This window comes from Sturnira hondurensis, unplaced genomic scaffold, assembly GCF_014824575.4.
Source record: "Sturnira hondurensis isolate 20B ecotype Veracruz unplaced genomic scaffold, ASM1482457v3 Scaffold0017436, whole genome shotgun sequence".
NCBI classification, from domain to species: Eukaryota; Metazoa; Chordata; class Mammalia; order Chiroptera; family Phyllostomidae; genus Sturnira; species Sturnira hondurensis.
In genome coordinates this window covers 12,767,950-12,794,104 of record NW_028090067.1, presented here as the reverse complement: position 1 = coordinate 12,794,104, position 26,155 = coordinate 12,767,950, and the positions used below count along the sequence as shown (strand labels likewise).

The 26,155-nt window shown below is 51.7% G+C and overlaps 1 protein-coding gene across 4 annotated transcripts in view; it reads right to left on the bottom strand.

Moving 5' to 3' along the window:
• Positions 1–3,494: 3,494 nt before the first annotated feature.
• Positions 3,495–26,155, bottom strand: part of ABTB3 (ankyrin repeat and BTB domain containing 3) — a 262,591-nt gene continuing 239,930 nt past the window's right edge. For all 4 annotated transcript variants that reach the window (XM_037068141.1, XM_037068140.1, XM_037068139.1 and 1 more), the window contains 5 exons: positions 21,588–21,690; positions 19,205–19,286; positions 15,157–15,225; positions 12,724–12,837; positions 3,495–5,615 (listed from right to left, as the gene is read on the bottom strand). In XM_037068141.1, the coding sequence (XP_036924036.1) occupies positions 5,406–5,615; positions 12,724–12,837; positions 15,157–15,225; positions 19,205–19,286; positions 21,588–21,690 (578 nt within the window). In that variant the 3' untranslated portion in view covers positions 3,495–5,405. The remainder of the gene's footprint in view (positions 5,616–12,723; positions 12,838–15,156; positions 15,226–19,204; positions 19,287–21,587; positions 21,691–26,155) is intronic.

Genomic DNA, 26,155 nt, shown 5'->3' with positions numbered 1-26,155 from the left:
GGTCCCCAGCACTGGACTGAAAGCTGGGGCTCCAGTGGACCTGGAACCTGCTCAGTCGTTTGGGGAGCTTCGAGCTGTAGACTCTCATGACGTATGAGTCACAGAGGTGTCTCACATTCCTGAGTGCATGAGGAGTTGGGGGGAGCTACTGTCTGCAACTCTAATTTAGGAAACAGTATTTACATGAAAGATGATGTAGGTGAACTTGGCTTCCACGGACACACTTTTTTAAATCACTGACTTCGTGCAAGGCACTGTGCTAGGAACTAGGACTGCAATAGATTTCTCCAGGGACAATTTCCCCACATCCCCTGGATAAGTAGCAAAACCCTAGAGGGTCACAAACCACCACGAGAAGTTGCTGTAGGAAGTTCTAGAAATAAAGGCAAAATCATCAACCTTCCTTTCATTGTGCGAGGCGTCAATTTTCCTTCCCTCTGCTCAGTCTTAGAAGGTTGCGAGGCTTTTTCTCTGCTGCTGATGGTGCAGGACCCGTATAAAATCCCTCCTCTAATCCTGCCAACAACCCCAGGAACGAGTTAGTTTTAAACCCAATTCCTCACAACAGGAGAGGAAAACTAGGTAGAGTAACCTGTCCAGTGTCTCTGAGCTGGTCTGGCCGAGTCTGGCTGGACCAGGAAGGCTTCCAGGCCGCACCGAGCGGAGTGTTGCTCCCGGTCCAGCTCCCTGACTTGAGCCCTTGAGCCCGGAAGCCCAGAAAACGGTCTGCTGGCCTTGGAGGGTGTCTGTGTGGGGCTGGTCGGAAAGGGAGTTTGAAGTGGTGGGTCGTGACCCCTTCTGCAGCGGTTCAGCTGTGAGTCCAGCTAGAGAGGGCAGTGGGGAGGCGAGCACTGGGTTTTGAAGGCAGGGCCCCCCAGGACTGGTAAAATAGGAGGTTTTCTCAAAGAATTATCTAGAATTCTAGGTATCTAGAATTCTTACCCCTTCACTCCCATGACCTGGGATTTTAGTAAAACACTGTGTGAGGCACGTCTTGGTAAGACAACGCTGCTGGATAAAACAACACCCAGCTGGAGAACACTTTGTGTGGGGGGCTTCACAGGCCAAAACAAGGAGCTGCAGAAACAGAAGCTCAGAGCTACAGACTCGTAGGGGTGGCGATCTGGGAAGTCTCCATCCCACCCTACCTGCAGGGTGGCCGCACTGCAGCCTGAGCCCTGCCCGAGCCTGGAGCTCACACCTCGGTGTCACTTTGGGTGCAGGATTCCCCTTCCTTTGGGGAGAACGGAGGACACTTTAACGTGGAACAGGGAAGCTCAGTTACACGCGGGGCACGCTGCGGGGCAGGGGCAGCAGATGCCTTTGAGTTTCTTCAGGCAGCCGCTGCACACACTTCTTCGTTTCTCCTGGCACAGAGAAGGGGTGGGGGGAGCTTCGGGGCAGGCGGGCTCCACCCTCCCCCACCCCCAGGTGCTAAGGGGCCCTCCAACAGGCTTCCCTAAGGACTGAATTACAAAGCCACCTGCAGACAAGAAAAGGCAAATGCCTAGCCTACACTGGGTCTTTCCAAAAGGAATGACTCAAATGATTCCTCAGCCTGAGGCGACACAGAGAATGTTGAACAGTCAAAAATGGACCTTCTGTTGTCCTGGCCTGACTGGGAGTTCTGGACCCAGACGCTCGGTGCTTCAGTGGCTTCCTGAAGAAGAAACAGACCCTGACTGCAAAGCAGTAACACTAGCTGCTCACAGGCCTCAGTGGCCCAGGTATCCTGGGGCAGCCTGGGCCCTTCCCGGGCTTCCTGTTGGCCCATGTGGGTGAGCCACGGGGATCAGCTCTCGATGCAGACCTGCAGACCTGGGGGAGGCCCAGGATGGGCCAGGAGCCAGAGAAGACCAGCTGGGGACTTGGGTTGACCTCAGTGAGGATGACTCCCGTGACAAGAGCTGCTTGTCCCTCCCTAACTCCCATCCCAGAATGTGGTCACCATCCACAAGCATCGACTCATGCTGGCCCTTGGTGGGTGCACGCAAGGTCGAGAACTTGTTTTTCTCCATTCCCCAACCCCAAAAGCTTCACTAGGGCACAGAAATGACAGCCAGAAGGCGCCCCCTGCAGGCAAGTTATCGGCAGCAGGCAGAGGCATTAGGGCAGGGGCCCTGGGTGGCACCCTCTGTCTGGTGGGGAGGAAATTCGAGGGCTGACCCCAGAGGTGGACTCCGACCCAGGAGAACAGAGCTTGCTCAGAGACACGCGGATTGACAGAGTGGCCAGGAGGTGGCTCACTGTCAGCGACACCATCGCCCATCCAGCATCGTTTCCCTCCAGTTTTTCTGTGGGGCCACATTTTCTAATCTCTTAACTGAATAAAGTTCTCAGGCTCCATCTGCTGGGTAAAGAGTTCACTCATAGCAAAAAGTGGGCAGAGGACATGAAGAGACGTTTCTCCACTGAAGACATACGGAGGGTCAACAGACAGGAGACGGTGCTCAATGTTACTAATTGTCAGGGAAATGCACATTAGAACTACAGTGAGATATCACTTCATACCAGTCAGAATGGCTATCACCAATAAACCAACAGATGCCGTACTGGCGAGGATGTGGAGAAAGAGAACCTTCATGCGCTGTTGGTGCGAATGCAGACCGGTGCAGCCACTGTGGAAAACAGTATGGAGACTTCCTGAAAATCTAAAAATAGATCGACTGTATGACCCAGCAACTCCACTTCTGGGTATTAATGTGAAGATAACAAAAATACTAATTTGGAAAGATCTTTGCCCTGGCTGGTGTAGCTCAGTGGATGGAGTGCTGGCCTGCGAACCAAAGGGTTCCTGGTTCGATTCCCAGTCAGGGCACATGCCTCGGTTGAAGGCCAGGTCCCCAGTAGGGGGCAGGTGGTTACACATTGATGTTTCTCTCCCTTTTTTTCTCTCTCTTCTCCTCTTTCTAAAAAAAATAAATAAATAAAATTTAAAAAAGAAAAGATTTTTGCGCCCCTACGTTCACTGCAGCATTATTTACAATAGCCAAGACAGAGAAGCCGCCTAGGGGCCCATCAACAGATGAATGGATGAAGATGTGAGATACAGAACACACGCACAATGGAACATTACACAGCAATAAGAAAAGAATGAAATCTTGCCATTTGCACCAACATGGATGGACCTGGAAGGTACTGGGCTAAGTGAAATAAGTCTGACAAAAACAAACACCATGCGGTCGCACTTGTATGCTGGATCTTCCCAAACAAAATGAACAAACAAAAGAAAACAGACTCACAGAAACGGAGACCAGAAGGGAGGACTCAGGGTTGGGCGAAGGAGGAGAAGGGAAATATCGTCAATAACACTGTGATAAGTTACACGGTGACAGATGATTACTAGAATCAGTGGGGCGATTGCACTGTAAGGTATAAAAACATCGAATCACCAGGTTGTACACCTGAAACTAATATAATCAATATAAGAGTATAAACCAATTATGCTTAAACCAAATGAATTAAAAAGAGCTCACTTGTCTATACAAGGGATGTGCGGTTTGGGGAAAATCATTTAATGACAGAGAAAGCACACCAAGCTATAACAGGAGCCCACCAGGCGTTGCCACTGTACAAGCCAGTGCCCAGAGGCCCTGAACTGACGCTGGACAGTCACAGGGAAGTCAGTCTCAGTTAAGGGAACATCCACGGAGCAACTCTGAGGACATGGAGGAGGCCGGAGACAGTGACGAGTCACGCACGTGCTGTGTGTCTGTCACTTGGACGCCTCTGCAGTCCTCTTCCTTTCTCATTTGATGGTAGGGCCCGAGGAGGTTCGTGAATGACCAAGTGGAAGAGAGGCCTTGTGTATCAGCATCACCGGAGAGCTGGGACTGAAGGCAGATGGGGCCCAGGTTCTCCACGGGCCACACCCACGAAACAGAGCACAGCATCGGTCCTCTGAACGGCAGCTCCTTGGAGATTTAGGGTGTGTGCACAGCTTTCCGAAGGCATGCTAGGAAATAGGTTTATCAACGCAACTTTGCCATCCCAAAGGGTACAAGTCATTCTCCTAGTTTTCATTGCATGTATCTATGTCTCAAATTAAAGGACAAGAAAAAAGGCAGCAACTCAAAAATTATTTGGAGCATTGTGCCACGTCACCAATCTCTTTTGCTTATAGTATATATGGCAGAGCAAATGGGACCCTGTCGTTATAAACTTTCACTATAGATAACCCTATACTGTACACTCTCCGAATACAGAAAGAATCCATCCTATCATACAGGCTTCATCTTGAAAAATAATCTAGCATAGTCATATTCTCTGGCTAGTAACAAACTATGAACATCTTCTGAGAATACAGAGAAAACTCCAGGATTACTAGTAAATTCTCTGACGTACCCCCCACCCTCGCCCCCATTTAGCATCATCTAGGAACACATTTCCGCAAAAGCATCCCAGGCTCATTCATAATCAGGAAAAGAAATGGATATGGTCGTTTCATCGAGTGGACTGGCGGCAAGAAGTGATGGTGCATTTTTTTTTTACCTTGGCAAAAATGAAGCACAAACCTAACATTTCACAGGTTCAGGCCCATGCAAATGCATGATAGGTTATGTGGGGCTGTTTTAATGCCACCCCGAAACCACAATGAGCATGCAGGTCGTTTCCAGCTACTGAGTTAGAGTGAGAATTGGCAGTGCATTTCTTGGGTAACCGTGATCACTAAGGCAAGATTATGATCTCACTTTGTCTAGAGTATCAGCGATATTTTGTTGGATGCAGGTTTCTACAGGGTGGACCTGTGCCTTACTGTCTTTTTTGGTTTTTGTTTTTTTAAGAAAAAAAAAATCTCAAAACACAGATCCCTAAACACGATTCAGTTGAAAATGAACTGTTATGCGTTTAGAAATAGATTTTAAACTACAAGGCTGCCCTGTTTTTGTTGTTTCTTCTTATGAACATTTTAAAAAGTCCCCCACCCCTAAAAATTGGTCAAATTATTTCTTCGTTATTGGTAATGCGATCCTGGGTGACTCTTGATGAACTGCAGCTACGAAGGTTCTGAAAGAGTAACACAACCCTCTGCAGTTAGCTTTTCCAGCTGTCAGCCTGGGACCCAAATAACCTCTAGTTCCCAACCCATCCTTTCGACAGTGGTCCCGGCAATAGATGCTCAGCTACCCAGGGGTGCTTTCGGATGGGGTTCGTTTGGCTGCCCCATGTTGACCTTCAAGCTTGGGACCCAGCTGCGCTCTGATCTGCAGACCAGTGGAATGTCCTTCGATTTTCAACAGGAATTCATGGCAGCTGGATTTGCCTATCCCATGGAAGCCGAGGCAGTAGAGGCAGCTCCGTGGCCCAGCCTAAAACAGACGCCAGGTGAAATTGGTATGTTTGTGTGAAGCCCGTGTAGCAGGAGACCTGGAACGTCCCCAGGAGCACTCCCTGCCCTGAGCATTTCATACAATGGAGCCTTTGGAAGATGACAAGTGGATCGACTGAATCCTGATGGCCAACGTCCTCTGTAAGTCCTGGAGCACGTCCTGGCCTGTTCCTTCGCCGTTTTTGTCATACAGGAGCTGCTTAAATGCTTCGTTTTCAATGAGGACCATCATGTTTTTGAGAAAGTAGCCTTCACAGTATGCTGAGAGCTCTGTGACTCCAAGAAACTGTGGAGAGTGGAGAAGAAGCAGGAGATGGTCATGTTTCTGAGGCGCACCTGCTGGCTTCCACGTGTAATAAGGGGGGGCACCTGTTCTGGCAGATCGGCTGTAAAAGTGGCCCTGACCCTCCGCCCTTTCCCATATTCGCATTCTTGGGACACGACTTTGTAGCCCGTCCTGTCAAAGGGCTGGAGTCTCCCCCCACTGCCTGGTCTCGGGACCTGCTCGGGACAACAGAACATGGTAGAAGCAAGAGTCACCGGTCTCGAGCTAGATTCGGGTGGCCACGTGTACATCCCAGCTCCCTCTCAGAACCCCGCCTCTGCCTGTGTGGAGGGTGAGTGACTACGTGAGACTGAGCGGAGTCAACCCAGCTGCCCCAGCTGAAGACTCTGACAGTGACAGTGTCCAGCGGGATCAGCACAGCCAGCCGTGACTGACCAGCCAGCTGACCTCAGAGGCAAGGCCTGCTGAGACCAGGAGAACTTTCAGCCTTCCCATCGGCTCATGTGGGAAATAAGCACTTGCTGTTTTCATCACCGGGGCTTGTGTCACTTTGTAACACTATAGATCACTGGCACATGGATGGAGCTGCAGACACAGTTCTAAGGTCTTTAAAGTGTTAACTCATTTAATTCTCACACCGATCCTATGAAGGAGTGCTACCAGCTCACCCAGTGTCTTGAGGGCAGGGGGGATTTTGCTTCCAAATAGACAATGGGAAACACCTGGAGATATTTTTGGCTGTCACTAATGGGTAGAAGTCAGGAGTGCTGCTAAACACCCCATGATGCCCGGAGCAGCCCCACAGAGAAGAAGTATGCAGACTGAACCATTAATAGTGCTGAGGTTGGGAAACAGATCGACAGATGCGGCTCCTGACAGACTAAACCCATACGGAGGGACTCTGCCCACCCGGCTCACCGGCTCACCATTGCAAGCCCAAGCAGAGGGCTTGGCAGGCAGTAGACCCTTAGTAAGTACTTGTGAATGTGTGAATGAATGGTTAACCCTCAGAGTACTGAAACTAACAGCAAGGATTTACCGAGAGCTTATGATGTGTCAGGCATTTCCCATGCATCTCAAATTTCCTGGAGGCAGGTACTATTACCGCCTCCAATGTACAGATGAGGAAACGGTGATAACAGAGTAACTTACAAAAATGCACACAACATGTCAAGGGAAGAACCAGGAACTGAACCCTGATAATTCAAGTCCTTAAGGTTGGGCTTAGTCCGTTAGGATGCTCTGCCTGCAGCCAGATGCCATTAATCGGAGGGTAGGAATTTAACTTCATGAGCATGCTTGGTACAGGAATTCATGTTTGAGAGCAGAAGCAAATGTGGATACATGGGTCGGCCAGCTGTCTTTAGCTGTTCTCTCTAGTATTGAGGGGGAGAAGCATGGACATGAGAGAGAAACATCAATCAGTTGCCTCTCATTCATGCCCAGACCAGGGATCGAACCCGCAACCTAGGCACATGCCCTGAGCATCGAACTGGCAAACTTTCACTTTGTAGGAGGACACCCAACCCACTGAGACACACAGGTCAGGCCGCCCTTCTCTCTAGTTTTCAGAGTTTGTAGGTCTCTCTGTTATAATGAACCGGAGGCTCAGAAGTTGGCTGTTAAGTGCTCCTCGAGATGACACCCTGCTGCTTTATTTAGATGCTGAATCACCCTTCCGAAAGCTCTAGGATTCGGTCCTTTCGACCAGAGACGCACATTAGGTTGTTAGGTGTAGAACGCTGAGCTAACGATGAGTCAGTGCCAACAGGGTTATGGTGGAAGGGGCTGGAAGACCTGGATTCCAGGCGGGGCTGTCCCACCTTTCTGAATATGTGCCCAGGGCTGGGTCACTTGGACTCTGACTTTAGGTCCCTCCTTTTCAAAATGGGAATTATGACACCTGCAACACGGACCTGTTGGGGGATTCAGTGGAATGTGATTCCTGGAGGACTGTGTCCTCCATCAGGCTCAGGAGGCAGGTCAGGAAAGGAGCTAAGGGAGGGGACTCTGGCATCTGCCTGAGTTCTTATTGCAGACTTTGCCACTCACCAGCCATCTACTGTTGGGAGAGTGATGTAATCTCTCTGAGCCTTGGTATTCCTGTCCACAAAACGGGGATGATAATAATACCTAATCAGCTGTTGTTGAGATTAAGTGAGATAATACATGGGAGTGTTTGGAACACTGATTGTAATCAGCACTCGGTGTTAGTTGTCACGATAAACATAAACTACACATTCACATTGAGAGTAAATGGAATACATGAGAGTAAATGAATTACTCTCATTCTCAATAACTTATCTCCAGGGACCCACGTGTACAACGAGGCCAGACTGTGGTAAGGAGAGCTGACTCCGTCTATAGAACCTAGCTCAGCTAACTGGCTTGTACCCTTGAACTCACTGACATCATGGGCTAATTCCCCAAGCCAACAGTCCATCCGTCTACATAGAAGCCACGTGCAACCAACTTCGTAACAACAAAACAATCTGATTAAAAAAATAGACAGAGGATCTGAATCGATATCTTTCCAAGGAAGACATATAAACGGCCAACAAGCCCATGAAAAAGGCATTCAACATTACTGATCATTAGAGAAGCACAAATGAGAACCACAGTGAGGTGTCACCTCCTACCTGTGAGAATGGCTATCAGCAAAAAGAGAACGTGGAGAAGAGGGAGCCCTTGTGGGCGGGACTGTAAATTGGTGCGGCCGCCATGCGGAACAGCAGGGAGGTGCCTTGTGAAATGAAGCACAGAAGTACCTTATGATCCAGCTATTCCACTTCTAGGTATGCGTCCGAAAAATATAAAAACACTAATTTGAAAAGATACATGCACCTCTATCGTCACTGCAGCATTACTAACCACAGCCAAGACATGGGAACCAAGAGAGATACTTACATCTATCAGCAGATGAATGGATACAGAAGGTGTGACATAGAATACAAATAGATTTATATCATGTATTATATAAATACTAAATACATCACATATAATATATACAGATATATAAAGTATACATAAAATGTGATATATATAATATAAAATAAAGACAAAGAAGGAATCAGCAATTACACACACACACACACACACAAAATGCAATAGTGGAATACAACTCAGCCATGAAAAAAGAACCATTGCCCTTTGCAGTGACATCGATAAGCCTTAAGGTTTTCTTACGCTAAATGAAATAAGTCAGACAGAAAAGGAAAACAAAACATACAGTTTTACTCATAGGTGGAACACAAAACAAAAAAGAGACAAATGAACCGACCAAAACACGAAATGCACCCACAGACGCATGGTCAGCAGTGGGAGGTGAAATGGGTAAGGGGCTACCGGATGGTGCTGAATGGAAGCTAGAGTACTGGTACTGAGCATGCCAGTCGTACAGACATCAAATTATAATGTGGTACACTTGAAATGTGTAAGGTTATCAACCAGTGTTACCACATACACGGAAATTCTTCCAAAGTGCTTGAGTAAACACACAAAAAACATGTGCAGCCTTGGGCAAGTCAAATTGCCCCTCTGGGCCTCTGTTTCCCAAGCTACAAAATGAGGGGAAACTAGAGGGAACTGCACTCAGGGTGCATTTGGCAGGTGGGCGCACCAGGTAATTCTGCGGCCTCTGAAAGAATGGTGACTGGAAATCAGACACTTGTCTGTGTCCACACAGCTAATTACTAACAGAACCGGAACTGAAACTCTCATCTCCTAGACCAATCAATGGTTGACAAACTATAGGCCTGTGGGCTTGGCCCAGTACCTGTTTTTGTAAATAAAGTTTTATTGGAACACAGCCACACCCATCTATTTACATATCATCTGTGGCTGCTTTTGTACTACAGTGGCAGAGGTGAGTTGCGTGGCCTGCGTGAAAATACTGATGTGGCCCTTTACAGAGATGGTTTGCTGTCCCCTGTCTTGGACTCATTTTTTCAAGGGCAGAGACCACGTCTTACTAACTTGGTATTCTGGTGCATACAGTTCCTGGTGATGGTGGCTGCTCAATACATACTAGGGGATGAAGTCCTCATGCTCCTAAGCCATGTTCTTTGCATCACAGTGCACTGGGGAGCTCAGTGCCTCCACTGAGATTCAATTTGATGACCTCCTGCTCTTTTTCTCACATTGAAAGATGCCCTGAATGGGCCATCAAACGCTCCAGAGCCTCTTTTTGGTCACTGAGCAGTTTGGGATGGCTTCGCTGGTTAAAAAGGACGGCCATGCCGCGCATTTGTGGGGCGGGCTTCTCATCCATGTGCAATCCCACAGCTGCCCAAGTCAGACACAGAACAGAGGTGATGTTGCCCCGGCCTTGCGGACACTTGGAATACAGTTGTCAGCATTTACACGACTGGGGTTCCAAACCAAGGGTTTCCTTTTGGTCTCTTTTACTGCATCAGCCTCAGTTGGCAGCACCATCTGTCAGTAACAGAACCCGCGTGGCATGTGAGGGCAGGGGGTGCTGCGGTGTCCGCAGCCCGGGGGAAGCGGAGCAGAGGAGGAAGGGCAGGGTGCTGGCGCTGCCCGGCGCTCCATGCCCTCATCAGGAAGGATGGACGTCTGTGCTGGAAACACTCCTCGGCCTGGGAGGCCGAGGCCAGCGTCTGTAAAAGGCAGCACTCCGGCTGCAAAGGCATGCCGACGGAAGGGACAGTTCACTGTCAGGGTGTTCTTAGCCTGTGGCACAAAGGTGCCCCCAGCCGGGGCTCCCGTTGCACTGGGCTGCAATATTAAATAATGAGACGGCTAGAGCAGATGTCTGCCCCAGAGCCTGAAGAGGTTAAAACGGGTTTGTGGGATGCAGGCCTTGCCACCGGGGTGACGTGAGGTGCACAGGGCAATTTGAGTGTCCATGGCTGGGGGGAGGGAGTGGGCGGAAGACCAGGGACTGTTCAGACTATATTCCTGGGTGGAGAGAGCCCTTCTGGATGCTGTGTCCCGAGAAACCAGAATTTGGTAAAACTGTCACTTTACCAAAACACCCGATGGGTACTGCATGTGCACCTGCACACATGTGTACAAAGTAAGTAGCCCGGCTGGACTGTTTGATCTACTGGTGACTAATCAGAAAATCTTCTTGGACTATTGAGGATTCTTGCAAATATTTCAAACACTTTCTAGGCCAGACAGGAAACACAAAGTTAAGAACCTGTGCTTTGAAATGACACAAATCTAGGCTTATACTCCTGGGTACGAAACCTGAAGAACGGAAAACAGGACTCTGAACACAGATTGGCCCACCCAAGCTCACAGCATTCAGCGTCATTCACAGCAGCCGAGAGGTGGAAACAGCCCAAACACCCACGACAAGCGAATGGATAAACACGATGCGGTCTGTGTATAATAGAGTATTATTAGCCAGCCTTCGGAAGGAAGGAGACTCGGGCACATGGATGAACCTTGAGGACACTGGGCTGAGCAGAATAAACCCTCATGAAAGGACAAGTACTGTGTGATTCCACCTATACAAGGGACCCAGAGCCGTCCGACTGATGGAGACGGAAAGTAAAGTGGCAGTTTCCAGCGGCTGGGTGGAGAGGAAAACAGGGGGTGAGCGTTTCATGGGGATGGAGTTGCAGCTCGGGGGATGAAGAGCTCTGCGGACGGGTGCTGGCTGCACCAGAATGGCACGCTTAGAAACGGTTAAAACGCAAGTTTTGGGTGACATGTTTTGCCACAGTAAAAACCTCAGTAATCGCTGTGTGGCCTTCGGTAAGTTACCTCGCCTCTCCCTGCCTACATCCTTATTCTGACACGGCACTACGGCAGCGTTCCCTTTACGGGGCTGTGGGGAGGACGGACAGCGATGGTGCAACCAGGCTGTTCGCACGCATGGGCGCCTGCACGTTCAAAGGGGCTGCTGAGTGTTGGCTTCAGACAGAGAACGACACCTCAAACGCAACCTGGTTTGGTGCGATGAGCAATGAGAAAATCACTCACATCGGCCGTCACTGTGAAGAGTTGTGCAGGTCAGGGGCAAGGGTACTGAGCTCCAGTCACACAACACATTTTGTTTTCATTGAATTCCTGATCGTATTTCATTGTTTCTTCCTAGGAAATTCTAATCTCCCCTGCCTCCCCACCCCCACCATCCGGGTGAGCACATGAAGCAAAATGAAGCGGCACCTGGACTCATTAGGACTCATTATGCCTCTCAGTCCCCAGGTTCCCACCTGTGAAATGAGCTGGACGAAGACCAGTGGTTCCGAAAGCTGGGGCACGGACTGGCCTTAGTGCTGAAGTCACCCTGGGGGTTTGTGAAAAACACAGATTCCGGGGCCCCGCTGCAGGACCCCACTGTGGCCACGGGAGGGGGCAGTGCTAAACAGACTGAAACTCTCCCCAGTGATTCTGAGTCGTAGTGTCCGACCCCTCTGTCCGTGGCTCTCTTCAGTCCTGACCCCATTCTCAACCTCGCCCACATCGGAGAATCACCCAGGGCGCTCGGAAAAACACCTTTCCTGGGCTCCACCCCCAAAGGCTGACTTAATCTATCTGGGCTAGGTCTCAGGCACAGGGAGGCTGGGTGAGTGTCCATGTGAGTCTGCGGGGTAGCCATGCTGGCAACCGCAGCTTGAGAAAAGCAGGTGTCGCTCTCGGGCATGGGCCGGCAGACCCTCGAAGCCACAGATGGGCCTCTCGCCAGAGCTGGATTCTGCAGGTCTGGGGTGCAGCCCTAGAAGCTACATTTCTAACGAGTCCCCTGATGGTCCTGATGGTGCTGACGGTGCTGGGTTGGAGCCCACACTTTGACAGCCTGTCCCAGCACCTTGCTACTCCAGGTGTAGCTCCGGCCAGCAGCACAGGCTGGCCCTGGGGGCTTCTTAGAAACGCAAGGAGCAGGGGCCACTGGGGCAGGGCGGGGCTGAATGAGTCCGCGATGCGGTTCCCATGCACTTTGGAAGCACAGAGTGGCTTCCTGCTCTCACTGTATTCTGGAGGGGGGATGAAGGGAGCAGGAAGTAGATCTCGGGCGGGGTGTCGGTGGGTCAGCACGCCCGGTGTTGGCGCTCTGCCTGTCTCGCTCTGTGGAGGAGGCCCCTCGCCCACGCGCCTGTGCAGTGTAAGGTCGGGCTGCCCAGCGGTTGGTTACCTTGGCGTGGTTGTAAATATCCACGCAGTTGTCCGTGTTGATGCCTTTCGCACAGATAATCTCACAGTGTCGCTGCAGAGCCTCCAGCTGGAAAAATTTAGCTGCAGACACAAGCTAAGAACCATAAAAAAAAGAGCCCATTAGAGGTTGGGAGGAAAGGAACAGGGGTAATAAAAATCCACGTGTTCCATAGTGGTGTCCTGAGGTGAAGGGACCGGAAACAGTGTCGGGGGGTCATTCTAAAGCAGTGAGGTAGCCCTAGAGGAAAGAGACACAGTGATGGACTGGGGGGGGGGGGAGCAGGGCGGAAGAGAATCTACTTTATATCTATTACAGCTGAAGGTCAAGCAAAATGCCTAGAATCGTTCTGTCCAGCTTTGATGAATGGTCTTTGTGGGGTGACTCTGGACATGGCCCCTCCATGACCTCAGAGAGCAGGTGGCTGCCTGGCCGGGAGCGACAGGAAGGAGGAACAGGGTTTGTATCTGCATGTCCCAGCCCTCTCAAGGCCCCTGTGTCTGGAGGGGGGGCGCAGTCCCTCCTGCCCCACCCACCGCCATCCGCACCCCCTCACCCCCCCACAGCTGAGTGGTAAAGGGCCCACATCTGCTGGTCCTTCGGGCGGAGGGGGGCTTTCGCGACATCACAAACACAAATGCAGCTGCCCGGCTTGCAGCTGCTGCGTTACAATATTATTCAGCAAGCTGGACACGGGTGCGGCCGGCTTCCTCTGTTCATTTAGTTCTCCGCTCAAATGTTGCCTCCTCAAGAGAAGCCTGCCAGACCGCCTCGTCTCGGGGTGCCTCTCTCCATCACCACCTGGCCCCTGACCCTGTCTTTCTCTTCCTCACAGCCCTTCTCACAGCAGACATGATGTCATGCCTGTTGCCCTCCCCGGAGTCTGGGAGGGCAGGGAGCTCTGTCCGTCTGCGGCACTGTGGCATCCCGGCCCTGAGCACGGCAGGCCCGTGGCTGGGAGATGCTCAACAGAACGTACTGAGAGAGCAACAGGCTTGGGGGAGGGGAGAAAGAGCTAAAACAGAAGTTCCAAGGGACTGACTTTTGGGGGAGGACGGGGCGGGGTGGTGTGTGTGGCTGAGTGAACTGCCTTTTTTTAGACAAACGCCTTCTGTATTATTTACATGATCTAAATGTACCTTCATTATTTTGACTTAAAAAGAATTCTGAAAATGTTTACGAAAGAGCCTGTGTCCTCAGACGGCAGGCGGCCTGGTGTGGAGGTGGAGGAGAGGTACCAGAGGGGTGGTTCAGAAAAACAAGGGCATTAACTTTCAGGGGGCAGAATGGGGAGTGACCTCGGGAGCTTTCACTGAGTAAGAAAAGGATAAGCAAGGCCACACAGTGAGTGCACAGCCCCTATGGAACCCACTGTGTGCCAGGCACTATTCTAAGCACCTGATAGACGAGAACTCTTAAAATCCTGAAAACCCAATGAGATAGATATTATGACCCCCATTTTACAGGTGAGGAAACTGAGTCTCTGAGAAGTTAAATCACTTGTCCCAGATCACACAGCTCAGAAGAGGCAGAGCCTGGATTTAAACCTGGTCTGTCCCGGAGCCCATGCTTTGACCACTGTGTGAGGTCTCCTCGTGATTGTGTCTGACATCTCCAATCAGCCGGGCACCCTAGACTTCAGACACCCAAGTCAGGGAGGGGGGTCCTGTGTCTTTGCTCAGGATTAGAGTGATTTTGGCTTTTGGATCAAAGCTCCTAGCTTGGAGCAGGAAAACCAACAAGGGTTCCATGTCTTGGCAGGAGCAGGCAAAACCTTGGCCTTGGACAGAAAAAAGCAGGGACAGACAGGTTCCCTGGCACAGGCTGAACTATCAAGGGCAGATGGGAGCCAGGGAACAGCCAGCCAAGGGGCTGTGGAGTGAGGGCCAGCCAAGTGCAGTGAAGCCAGGTGAGCTTTGTGACGGCTCTTGGCATGTGGTCAGGGACAGTGCTGTGAGCCGAGGGAGGTTTCCAGATGATATACTTCTCTTACAGATGACAAGGCAGGAGAAGCCATGCAGGGTGGTTCCCGATGCTGCTGCTGAGCCGCAGCTGTGCTGGGAGACTCAGCCTCTGCAGTCAGTTTCCTCTACCCCACGCCCCAGAGCCAGTTAAAACTAAGTGTCACAGACAGGGCTGTTGGGTTAGTGCATGGAGCATCCCAGCCTTCCAGGGTGTGAAGCCTCCTGTTTGGGGTTGGGTTAGTGCATGGAGCATCCCAGCCTTCCAGGGTGTGATGAGAAGCCTCCTGTTTGGGGGGGAGGGGTGGTCTAAGGAGTCGGGAGGGCCCCAAAGCCCGCATCCAAACACAAACCCAACGTGGGTCCCCCAGACCTGCCACTGACATGTGCTGTGACCTGGGTTTGTGGAGGTGTCCCCCTGCCCCGCCCCCAATGACACGAGTGGATTCCTTACCTCCATTACCTCATTGTTTTTAATGAGAAGGGACTCTGGGCCACCATAGTAGAGATACTGCATGACCAGCTGGAAGGAAGGACACAGCAAACAAAGCATCAGTGACACAGACACAGTCATCTTAAAGCAGTATTAAAATCAACTTCTTCTCCTGGAACCTTTCTTTAATAAAAGCCAAACCAAAGACAACAGCCCCGAGAGCCATTTACAAAGTACTTCTGGGTCCTGATATCTCATTCACTGGAGGTTGGACCGGGCACTTGAAATGCTGTTCCTTAGTGGAAACCCCTGGGGCGAACAGCATTTAAATGGGGCTGCCCTGTACCACCTCAGACTCTGCCAGCACAAGCCTTTTCTGCAAGGGGGTGCAACGAGCCGCCATTAGCCTGAACGACCTGGTTATGGAGTTGTTTTTCTTGGCAGCTGTCAACCTGCATGAAGCAGGGATAGGAATGGCGAGCGCAGCCTCGCGGAGGCGCCGCACCCAGGTGCAGCAGCCTCAGCCGCGTCTGGCTCTCGCCCGCATGTGATGTTAAGCAGTCTCGGAGGGAGGGCATTTGAAACAGCCTCATTAACTAAAATTCTCCTGTCAGCGTGGAAGTGAAGTGAAGAGCCCCCTGGGAGCCTCCTTCTGGGTTGGATTCCGCCCGACTTGGCCTATTTCAAGCCACAAATGAGGCTTTTCTGCTTTTCTGGGGAAGAAGGTGGGCACGGGGGAAAAGTCCCCGGGGCCTGGTCCCTGCCCCTTGCAGGAGTCGGAGCCCCTGGTGGCCAGGACGCCTTCCTGGTCTGAGACAATTACAGGCCTCGGTTCCTCGGACTGTGCTTTCCCACGACGGCGGCTTACTCAGTGAATCTGCTGAATTTGTTGAGTGCCTACTGCAAGCAAGTCCTTCTTCCAGGGACCTCCCCCGTTAGTCCCAGGCCTAATGGTAAAAGTGCATGCTCCCTTCTCAAATACTGAGAGAGCCGGGGACATGCCATTTTCCAGCATGTAGCTCAGGCTCCAAACTCTAATGGCTGACTTTTGGGGAAGGCCCAGGTCCCCACAGCAGGGAGGCAGTGAAGACCTCGGCCTGGGGGTCAGCCAGGCCTGGGACCTCAGCTCCATAGTGATGAGCAGTGGGAGCTTAGGCCAGTCCCTTCACCTGAGGCCCCGCCCCATCTGTAAGGTGGGAATGCTACCTGGAGGGGCAGCTGGAAGAGCTGAATGAGGTGATGGATAGCAGTGGTTCTCAGTGTGGTCCCTGGACCAGCAGCATCAGCATCTCCAGGCCACAGCCCAGGCTTATAGAACCAGGAATTCTGGGGGTAGGGCCAGGAATCTGCACTTTAGTGGGTTTTCTGTGTTTTAATAAGCCTCCCCCATCCCACCGGGATGTCCACTGGGTATTTTGAAGCCTCTTTAAGTTTGGGAACCACTGTAACTCAGAGCACTGGTGGTCCCTCTTGGCTGCACCCTGGGAGGATGGGAGGAGGGCAGGCTTCAAAATGCTGACGCCTGGGCCCCAGCTCAGACTCTGGTCTAACTGGTCTGATTCGTGGCCTGGCCACTGGGCATTTCGAAGCTCCCCAGGTGAGTCTAACACGCAGCCCAGGTGGAAAACCACCAGCTTGAAGCCTCACACACAAAAAGCACTCAAGAAATGGGAGCTGTGCTTAGAATTGTTGCCATTTAGGAAGAGAATTCCAGAACCAGGTGCCCAGGCTTTGGCACCAGACAGGCTGGTTGAAATCCAGGCTCTGTCACTAACCAGTACTAAGACCAGGAGCACGCATCATTTATGTTCTCTGTGGTCTTCTCTCTAAAACTGGCGAGAATAATCCAGACAACCACGTGCAAGCAGAGGCCAGTCCCTCAACAACAGCTGGGGCTGCATGACGGCTTCTTCACCCCTCTCCCCATCCCTAACCCTAAATCAAAGCCACAGTTTCATGGGAACGTTTAAATCCAATAGCTGCCGCCGTTCCAGAAAGGGCCATGGCCACTTTGCTCTCAGTATAAACTATGGTGAGGGGCTGGGAAAAGGAGACACGGGCTGTCATATGTATGGGGGTGTGCCCACTCCCCAGTCCCACCATGGGGCTCCAGCTTCGTCCTCTCTGCTACCCCTCACCGCAGTGGGACGGCTCCCCAGGCTGGGCCTGGCCTTGGCCCCTCTTCCCCCTGTTTCCCAATGCTTAGTGCAAAGTAGCCCATTCCTCAGGGACCGATGCTTGGCAGGGAGGTGGTTTACCGGTTATGCCTCGGGAAACAGCCACCCACTTGATAACTGCTACGATGAACCAGATGCCAAGCTGAACATTTCCTCATGTCGTCCTGCTCGCTAATCTCCACAAGACCCCTCACCAGAGGGGGGGTGATGATTAACTCGTTAAAAATGGGGGCGAGGGGGCTCAGGGAAGAGAGTGCCTTGCTTATGATTATTTGGGGAGAATTCCTTATTTTGAAGTTTTAATATAGTCAAAGGAGCATATCTCTAATGGTGGAAATGTAGCTGGTGTGAGGGCTTGCTGTCTCCCTGGCAGCCCCTCTGAACGGCAGGATCTGGGGGACCAGGATCAACGGTGGAGGGAAGAACAAGCATCGGGCCTGCCTCCTCTCCCCTGGGCTCATACTGCGCAGTGCCAATGTGTCTTTTTAGCCTCCGACAGACCTGGAAGACCCAGCCGATGGACTGATCGTCACTTTCCCTCAAACACACCACAGGTCTTCCCGCTCTGCACCTTTGTTCATGTTTATGCTGTTCCTGCCCCTGGAACCCTCTCTCTCATTCACTTGATGAGGAAACCGAAGCTCAGAGAGGATGGGTCACACGAGGGACAAACAGGGGGAGGAGCCTGTGTGAACAGGAATATAGCCCTCAAGTCCTGGAATGTGGCTCTGTCCTGCAGTGTCCAGATAGGGACCCCCCACCCTATGACCCAGGTCACAGCCAGCCTGGCCTCCTGCTTGTCTCTGAGTCTCATCACCTGTCTTAGAATGTGAGTCTCGGAGGGCTGGCTTGAGTCTTACCCACTTGGTTACTCTTTCCAGGTCTGTCCTTCCAGAAGTGGATGAACGGGAGGAAACAAAGCTCTGTTCAGAGAAGGTGGTACATATCGTCCCCAGGACCCCCACGCTGGCTTACTGACCCTGGCTGGTGGGAGGAAAGCATGGAGGGACCCCAGGCTCCCCCGTGTGGCAGGGAGCCGCCCACAGGTTTCATGACCCGATGAGCCTCGGAGCTCTAGAAACAGGGCTGCAAAGTCGATGCAGGCGTGGGTGAGGGGTTCTGTGAGCTGTAAGAACGTCTGTATGATTCAGGCGTGAAGGAGGGGCAGGAAAGGGGAGAGGGCTGCAGTGCCCCTGAGGGGATGCCACAGAAACCAGGACCCATCGCTAATGGTGTCGACTTCCCTCAATGGGAAAGAGACAAAGTAACGGCATCCGACCTCTGACAATGGCACCTTTTCTATGTACGTTCGGTTCCGATCAATGTTAAAACTGGATTTATACTATGAATTGGACATCGGATTCCCTGAAGTCCACTGGCTCCTGTTCACACTGGGCTCAACTACCGACCTGAGACATTACCCGTCCCTGCCTCCCCTGGCGCCTTTCTGAAGCCCGAAGCCTTGCTACGGCTCACTCCCCAGCCTTCAATATTTCCGCTGACACCCCAGCCAGGAAGCCACCCCAGTTTCCCTGGTCTGAGTGCAGTTTCCCACAGCACGGGGGCTCCCCGCTCCCTGTCACACGCCCCACATTACACTATAAATAAGAAATTACTCAGAGTTACCCCGTCTGGACTGGGAGTCCCCAGGGAAGGACTGCCCTTTACCCTGTGTCCCCAGGTCCCAGCACAGTGGCAGGCACGTCGTAGGGGCTCAAGTAGCAGTGTAGGGATGAACGGATATTAAGTGGTCAGGGCAGCATGAGGTGGGGTCGGGGAGCAGGAGACGGATGATTCGTTGCAGGGGCTGAGTCCCAGGCCAAGGACCGGAGGGAACCATCTGGGTCTTGCGCCCCTGTTGCCATGGTGCTCCAGGCCACAGCAGGGCTCACCTGAAAGATGGGGTACTTCACGTAGCCGATCTCAATGCAGTTGCCGTCATTTGTTGGTTTGCTGGACAGGAGCGCTTTGAACCTGCACGAGGACACAAAAAGAGAAGGCTCTCAAACACACTTTCCATGGGCAAGAAACTCGCTCTTTGATCTCCTAACTCTGAAACACAACAATGGCATCTCCACAAATTGCTTACAAAAAGATTTTTGTTTATTTATTTTAGAGAGGGGGAGGGAGAACAGAGGGAGAAAAACATTGATGTGCAAGAGATACTCGGATCAGTCGCCTCTTGCACAAGAAGAGATACATCGATCGGTTGCCTCTCACACATCCCCCACCTGGGCACCTGGCTCACAACCCACGCATGTGCTCTGACTGGGAATTGAACCGGTGACCTTTTGGTTCACAGGCCAGCACTCAACCCACTGAGCCACACCAGTCAGGGATACACAGATTTCTTGATCTAACCCTCTCCCTCCCTGAATGATACCATAATCCAATTTAAAGTCAAAGCCCAACTTTAAAGAACAGTGTTACTTCTCAAACAGGTGATTAGGAAAGAATGGATGCCTTGGAAAACCCCGTCTGTCTTGCAGGGCCCACCACAAAGGCCGCCCCCTCAGGGAGTCTTCTGAGCTCAGGCTCCATGGTCCTCTGCTGTCCGTGGGGCCCTCCCACCCGGTCCGGCCCCTCCCTCACGGCCGCTGCTCCAGGAGGGCAGGGACTCCTGCCCTTTCTGCTCCCGCTGCATCCTCGGAGCCAGTGCCTGTCGGATGCGTCGTGGGCATTTGCTCCAGACCTGATGACTCCCTGGGGGCCTCCCTCTGGCTGACCTTCTGTCTGGGGTTCCCACGCACTTTCCTGCCCCCGACTAAACTGTACGCTCCTTGAGGGTGGGGACCCTCTCATCGGAACACACTCCCACTCCCTATATTTAGGAATAAGCTCACTTCTTTTAATTAAACGGTTAGTTTTGAAGAACTTAGAGATCTAGAGAAGAGTTGTAAAGACAGTCCAGAATTCCTGTTCGCCCTTCACCCAGTTCCCCCTCACGTTGACACCCTGCGTGGACACCCAGGCACCGTTGTCGAAACTAAGAAATTACCATCGGCACAGTATTGATCCGCTCTTCTACAGTGTCATGACTGAGAAGTAGGCAAGGGACGGCCTATTCTTCTTGTGGTGGCAAAGCAGACATGGAGGGTTTGTATCTGGTTTGGGGTGGGGTGCGCTGTGGATGCCAGGATGCTGTCAGGACCCGGGGAGTGCTGGCTGGTCAGACACAGTCCCGAGCAGACGTCCTGGCTGGAAGTGGATCCCTCACTCCCCGCTTGCCCTGGAGGCCTGCCTCCTCCTCACGTGGGCACCACTCTCTCCTCCGCCCAGCTTCCCCGACCCTGTTTGGGTCCTTGGATGGTGAGGTTCCACGTGGTCAGCCCCAGCTCATCTCAAAGTGAGAGAAGGAGGGAGGCTGTGGCGGGGCCGGCAGGAGGGGGTTACTCGGCTGCGCACCCCATGGTCAGGGAAAAGTAAGACTCAGGACCTGAGTATTTCAGTGGCTTATGCCAGAGTTCCCTGGCGTTTGGAGAACAGGCCTTTCAAGGCTGCTGCGTGGGAGGTTTCAGGTTGTGCACGCATTGCCCGAGGCACCTGGCTGAGGGGGCGAAAACCTCTCCCACGCTCTGCTGTGTTCTGCCCCACACGAGCTCTGCCTGCCTAGGGTTCCCGGTGCCTAAGCCACACAGAGGTGCTGCCGTTTACAGTGGTGGCCACCCTGTTTTCCTTTTAATGCATGTGAAGAACACGTAACATAAAAATTTACCATCTTCACCGTCTGTAAGTGTGCAATAATGTTAAGTACATTCACCCTGTTGTGCAGCCAGCCTCTGGAAGGTACCGTGTGCCCTCCATGCCCTCCAACACTAACTCGTCCTTCCCCCTCCTCCCAGCCCCTGGTGACCACTGCTCTGCTTTCTGTCTCTCTGAATCTGACTAGTCTAGAACCGCACGTAGACCGAATCATCCAGTATTTGTTTTCTCGTGACTGGCTTATTTCGCTTTGCCCGGTGTCCCCAAGGTTCATTCGTGGTGTAGCATGTGCCGGAATCGCCTTCCTTTTCCAGGCTGAGTCACATAAGCATACACCACACTGTGTCTGTCCATGCGCCCATGGACGGACACCTGGGCCGCTCCTACCTTCTGGCTGCTGCAAATAATGTTGCTATGAACACAGTGCACAAATGCCCTGTGCTCCTGATTCCTTGATTTTGTGAAGCGTATCTGCCAGTCTGGTGGAGACGCCAGCAAAATTGAACTTCAAAGTATAGTCATAGCAATAGCCCCTCTCATAATTCACCTGCTGTCCACACTGACGGAACATACCTTGGAGAGGCTGTAAATAATAGTACTTTGTGAGCATAAAATGGTCTTCCTTCTACCAGAAAGGTGACATCAGACATTTCTTTATTGTTGAGGAAGTGAGGGTCTAGAACAGAAAAGGGAAAGAAGGCAGCGTCAGTGGACAGAGGGTGAAGTTCGGATTCCAGGGGATCAGATCCTGGTGAGACAGTGACCAACGGGAGTCAGAGTCAATCAGAGGAACACTGAAATCCAGTTTTTCATAGAAAACCATCACGGCTTGTTTGCAGGTAAAAGTAGCATTTCCACCCTGGCTGGTGTAGCTCAGTGGACTGGGCACCAGCAGGCGAACCAAAAGATAGCTGGTTCAATTCCTGGTCAGGGCATGTGCCAGGGTCGCAGGCCCAGTCCCCGGTTGGGGGCGTGTGAGAGGCAATTGATGGATGTGTCTCTCGTACATCGATGCTTCTCTCCCTCTCTTTCCGTCCCTTTAAAACAAATAAATAAAATCTCAAAAAAGAAAAGACTGGCCTGCAGGCTGAGTTCAGAGGACTTTCAGGCAGGAAAGGTAAACACCTGCGCACCTTTCCTCTAGGAATGTCGTTCCCCCTAGTCTCCTGCCTCTTCCTGATGGCACTAGGTGAGGGAAGCTGCCCCCTTGCCACTGCATTCTGGGTGATTCCAAATCCAAGCCTTTCTTTCTGGCATCAGTGGCAAAAGAGCCAGCCCCTTGCCCTCGTCTCCAGTAATAACTGGCACTTACTGGGCACTCATGATGTACCGGGCCCTGGGCAAGCTGGCACTCATACATGGAAGCTCAGTCAGCCCTGGGGGACAGGGACCACTGTCAGGTGTGCAGTTGAGGAAACAGAGGCACAAAAGGTTACAGTGACTCGCTCCAGCGGGTGACAGGTGGAGGAACTGGGATTTCAAGGCAGACATTCTAACTCAAGGGCCTGCATTGTTAAACACTGGGATTCTCCCATTTGCCTGTCATTTCAGCCATTTAGATCTGGGTCTGCTGAAGGTGCCGGTCTGTCCTCTGCCTACCCGAGAATATCCACCCCCCATCTCTGCACCTACCAGGGTCCACCGTGCTCAGTTCCTGAGTCCATCCAACCTAGGTGAGAGGGCAAGGTGGCTCGGCCTCTGCTGGGCTTCCTCTTAGGTCACTCACCCTGTTAGCCCGCTTGGGCTGCAGCACCCCAGGGTGGACCTTTATTTAATTAATCAATTTTTTTCAGGGGGTGCCTTTAGAGTCTCTAAATTGAAGATTCCTTAACTTCTGTATTGTCCCTGTAGCCTCATCATTACCGTGCATCCACTCTGTCTGCCTCTCCCTCTGGCCAGCTCGTTCTGGGAGGGCAGGACCTCGCCTGCCTTCTCACCTCCCTCTGTGTCCGAGCACAGCAAGTGGTAGAGTGTAGTAGGAATGTGGGCTCTGAGGCCAGAAATCTCAGTGGCCTCGGGCAAGTTGCTGAACCACCTTGTGCCTCGGTTTTCCTTCCTGTAAAACGGGCATGCTACTACCCACCACACATCTGCATCCTAGAGCTGTGGTGAGCGTTACCTGAATCAATTTATGTGACGCACTTAGCAGAACGGCTGACGCATACTGACCCTGGGAATGAACTGAGCTGATCAGTACCCAAGGGTGGTACCTCCGTAGACGCTCAATCACTACTTTTGGGATGAATGAAAGAACGCCTTGACCAGTCCTTCAGAGTCTTGTTCTTGAAGCCTGTTGAGGACAGCAGGCTCCTTCTTCATTTGGGGATCTGCCTGCTGTTGATGGGCCCTCCCCCAGGGGTTAAAAGTTTCTCCTCAAATGAAACCCCAGCCCCTCTCTATAGCTAAGTTTAGGCTGTCCCCGACCACTGAGGGAAGGAACCAATCCCTGGATTCCTGGGGGCTGTGGCCCACCAGCTGTTGGGCCCATCCTGTCTGACCTTGAACTCCAGGCCCCCTTTTTTGCCCAGACACTGCAGCTTGGACCCAGAACTAAACTTCCTGACTTGTTCTCCTCACTCGGCCCCCAGCCCCTCTGCTGCCCCAGGTAGGGGTCCTGGTGGTTGGCCGCACCCTCACATTCTCTGTCACCTCTTCCCACTAAGAAGCTTTAATTTAAGACATATTCAAACAAAAAGCAACAAAAAGTCAAAATCAACTGTAATCCCATTATCTTAAAAACTTTTTATTAACCACTCCCTCCCCAAATTTGTAAAACTATCCAGGGAAAGGGAAGGAGGGAGGCTACAGAGGGAGGTCTCTGAGTTGACAAAACCCCACTTCGCCACTTGCTTTAAAGACAGTTAACAGGCTGGAGTGACTCCCCCCTTCTTCTCAGCCACCTGCCTCCCCCTGTCCACTCTCTCTCCCACTGTCCACCTCCCACCATCCCCATCCTGTGCCCCAAGTCACTAATATCTCTTCCCATTAGCTCCTGTTACCATTCTCTCCCAGAACTCACTAAGACAGCAGGAGGACAATATATTAAAAAAAAAAATTAGGCATGCACACGGCAGTTTGCCATAGTCCCTGCCGCTCCCTACTGTCTTACACTGAGGCCATTTCACTCATTTATATGACCTGCCTGGCCCTGTGGAGATGCCAGTTTGGGACCCTTGACACTGATCATTCCAACTTTCGTTTAAAGCAGGTCCTTAAAGAGCCCACTGTTTGGCAACCATTAGTTATCCGAGCTTGAAATGCTAAACTGAAGATGCGAAACACTACATGTTCCATATTCCATTTATCGATAATTATACATATATTCTGCCCTTTTTCATTGTGAGCTTGGGGCCTCTCAGGCTTGCCCTTCTTCTCTTGCTCCACCCCTTGGAATTCCAAGGCTTGGCAAAAAAATAAAACGAGGACTTTAAAATTGCTGATGAAAGAAATCTCAGCAAGTTCAGGAGGGAAAAAAAAGTTCCTTCCTCTCCGATAGCTACAGAAAAGCAGAATTTATGCTGCGCCGTTAAAACAGCCCTGGCAAAAACTCGCTCTAACAAGGGCGTCTGGGAGGACGCCCAGATGTCAGGTTGCTGCCGTGCCGTGGGGATGCGGCCTTCACTCTCTGAAGGCTGGTGATCTGATTGGTCGTCATAACTCGTTGCACCTGGGATCTTTTAATTAACACCTGTTTCTACAAGGTGGAAATACTTGTGGTTTTGGTGCATCCGGGTTTGCTCACAGGACTCAGCTGCGAAGTTTTCCATTTAGCAAAAACACCGTGTCATTTAAATTGGCCATTTATTCCTGGTGGGGACAAAGGTATAATACTTTAGAACCGTCCCATGAATTCAGGCTCTTTACTCAAACTAGCTCACCTGTTTCAGAAGTAGTGGTGTTGTGGACGGCTCTGCTCGGCTTCAGGAATTGTAACTCTACCCCTCCCATGGCTAAGGATGAGTGAGCAACCTCCGGAATGCGAGCCACAGGAGAAAAGGCTTGTCTCTGGTAGTGAATGCTGCCTCAGTTTCCTCCCTACCCCCAAAGCATGGTTGGAAGTCCATGACAGGTAAGTGTCCTCAGAGAAAGAGGGGCAACCTAAGCCAGACTCCATCACTTGGGAGGCCATCATGGAAGGACTTGGGGGGCTGCAGCAGACTGAGCAATAGACCCGTGCCCCACAGCTATGTGACACAGCCCCTGTCCCCATGTCCTCTGGGAGAAGCACTTCCTGGCTCTAATCCCCTTAAGCCTGAATACCTGATGGGGAGGGGGTGCAGCTCCTTGCCTTGCCAGAGCGGATCCTGGGAAAAAATCTGGCATCACAAAGAACTCCTAAAAACCCTGTGAAACCTGCTCTGCTAAGAGTGCTCTCATTCATATGTTAAGGGTCTGAGCAGAAAACCCTAAAGTTTCTGCAAACTCCCTTCCTGACAGACTCTGACTCAGACTAAGCCCTCAGATTTCTTTGAAATGTTATCTACTGTTTGATCCTTGCCGCCCTGTATTCCTGTATACTACAACCCAATAAAAGCCCCCAGAGGAAGGGGTTCAAGGCCCTTCCCTTTTGAGGAATCAGCCACCTCTCCTCCCCAAGCAGATCATGTCTTGGTAGTGTTTACTTTCATCGGGCGGTCGGGGGGAGGGGCTTGTGGGCAAAGTTGCCCCCACATAGTGGTTTTGTGAAAGAGGAGAATTTTCTGATGCTTCCTTTACCAAATGTTTTCCAGTCTTTGTAGGAAAAGGAAGCAGGAAGCAGGAAAGTCCCCAACGTTCATTAGAAGAGGAATCCTCTCATATTAAAGTAGCTTTAGTATTTTATAACTCCCCAGGCAGCAAGGAGACAGGCCCTGCAACAGAAGGCTCATGGTTCAGGTTTCCAGGCAGCCAAGTATTTCTTTGCCTTTTTTCCAGGCTGGTCCACGGGGCCATCAGGGTCCTCGGCACGAAATCAGTGCCCCATGGAGAGGTTTCTTCTGGGAAATCCTAGAAGCTAAAACCCCAGGATGATGTAATTATGGCTTCGGGTGAACCTAGTTCAGGGCCCAGCTGCACCTGCAGATACTGTGGGGTCTGCGGAACCCCCCTTTCCTCAGGTGTGATGTGGGGTGACTCTCAGTGTCCTCCTGCCTTCTGTGGTG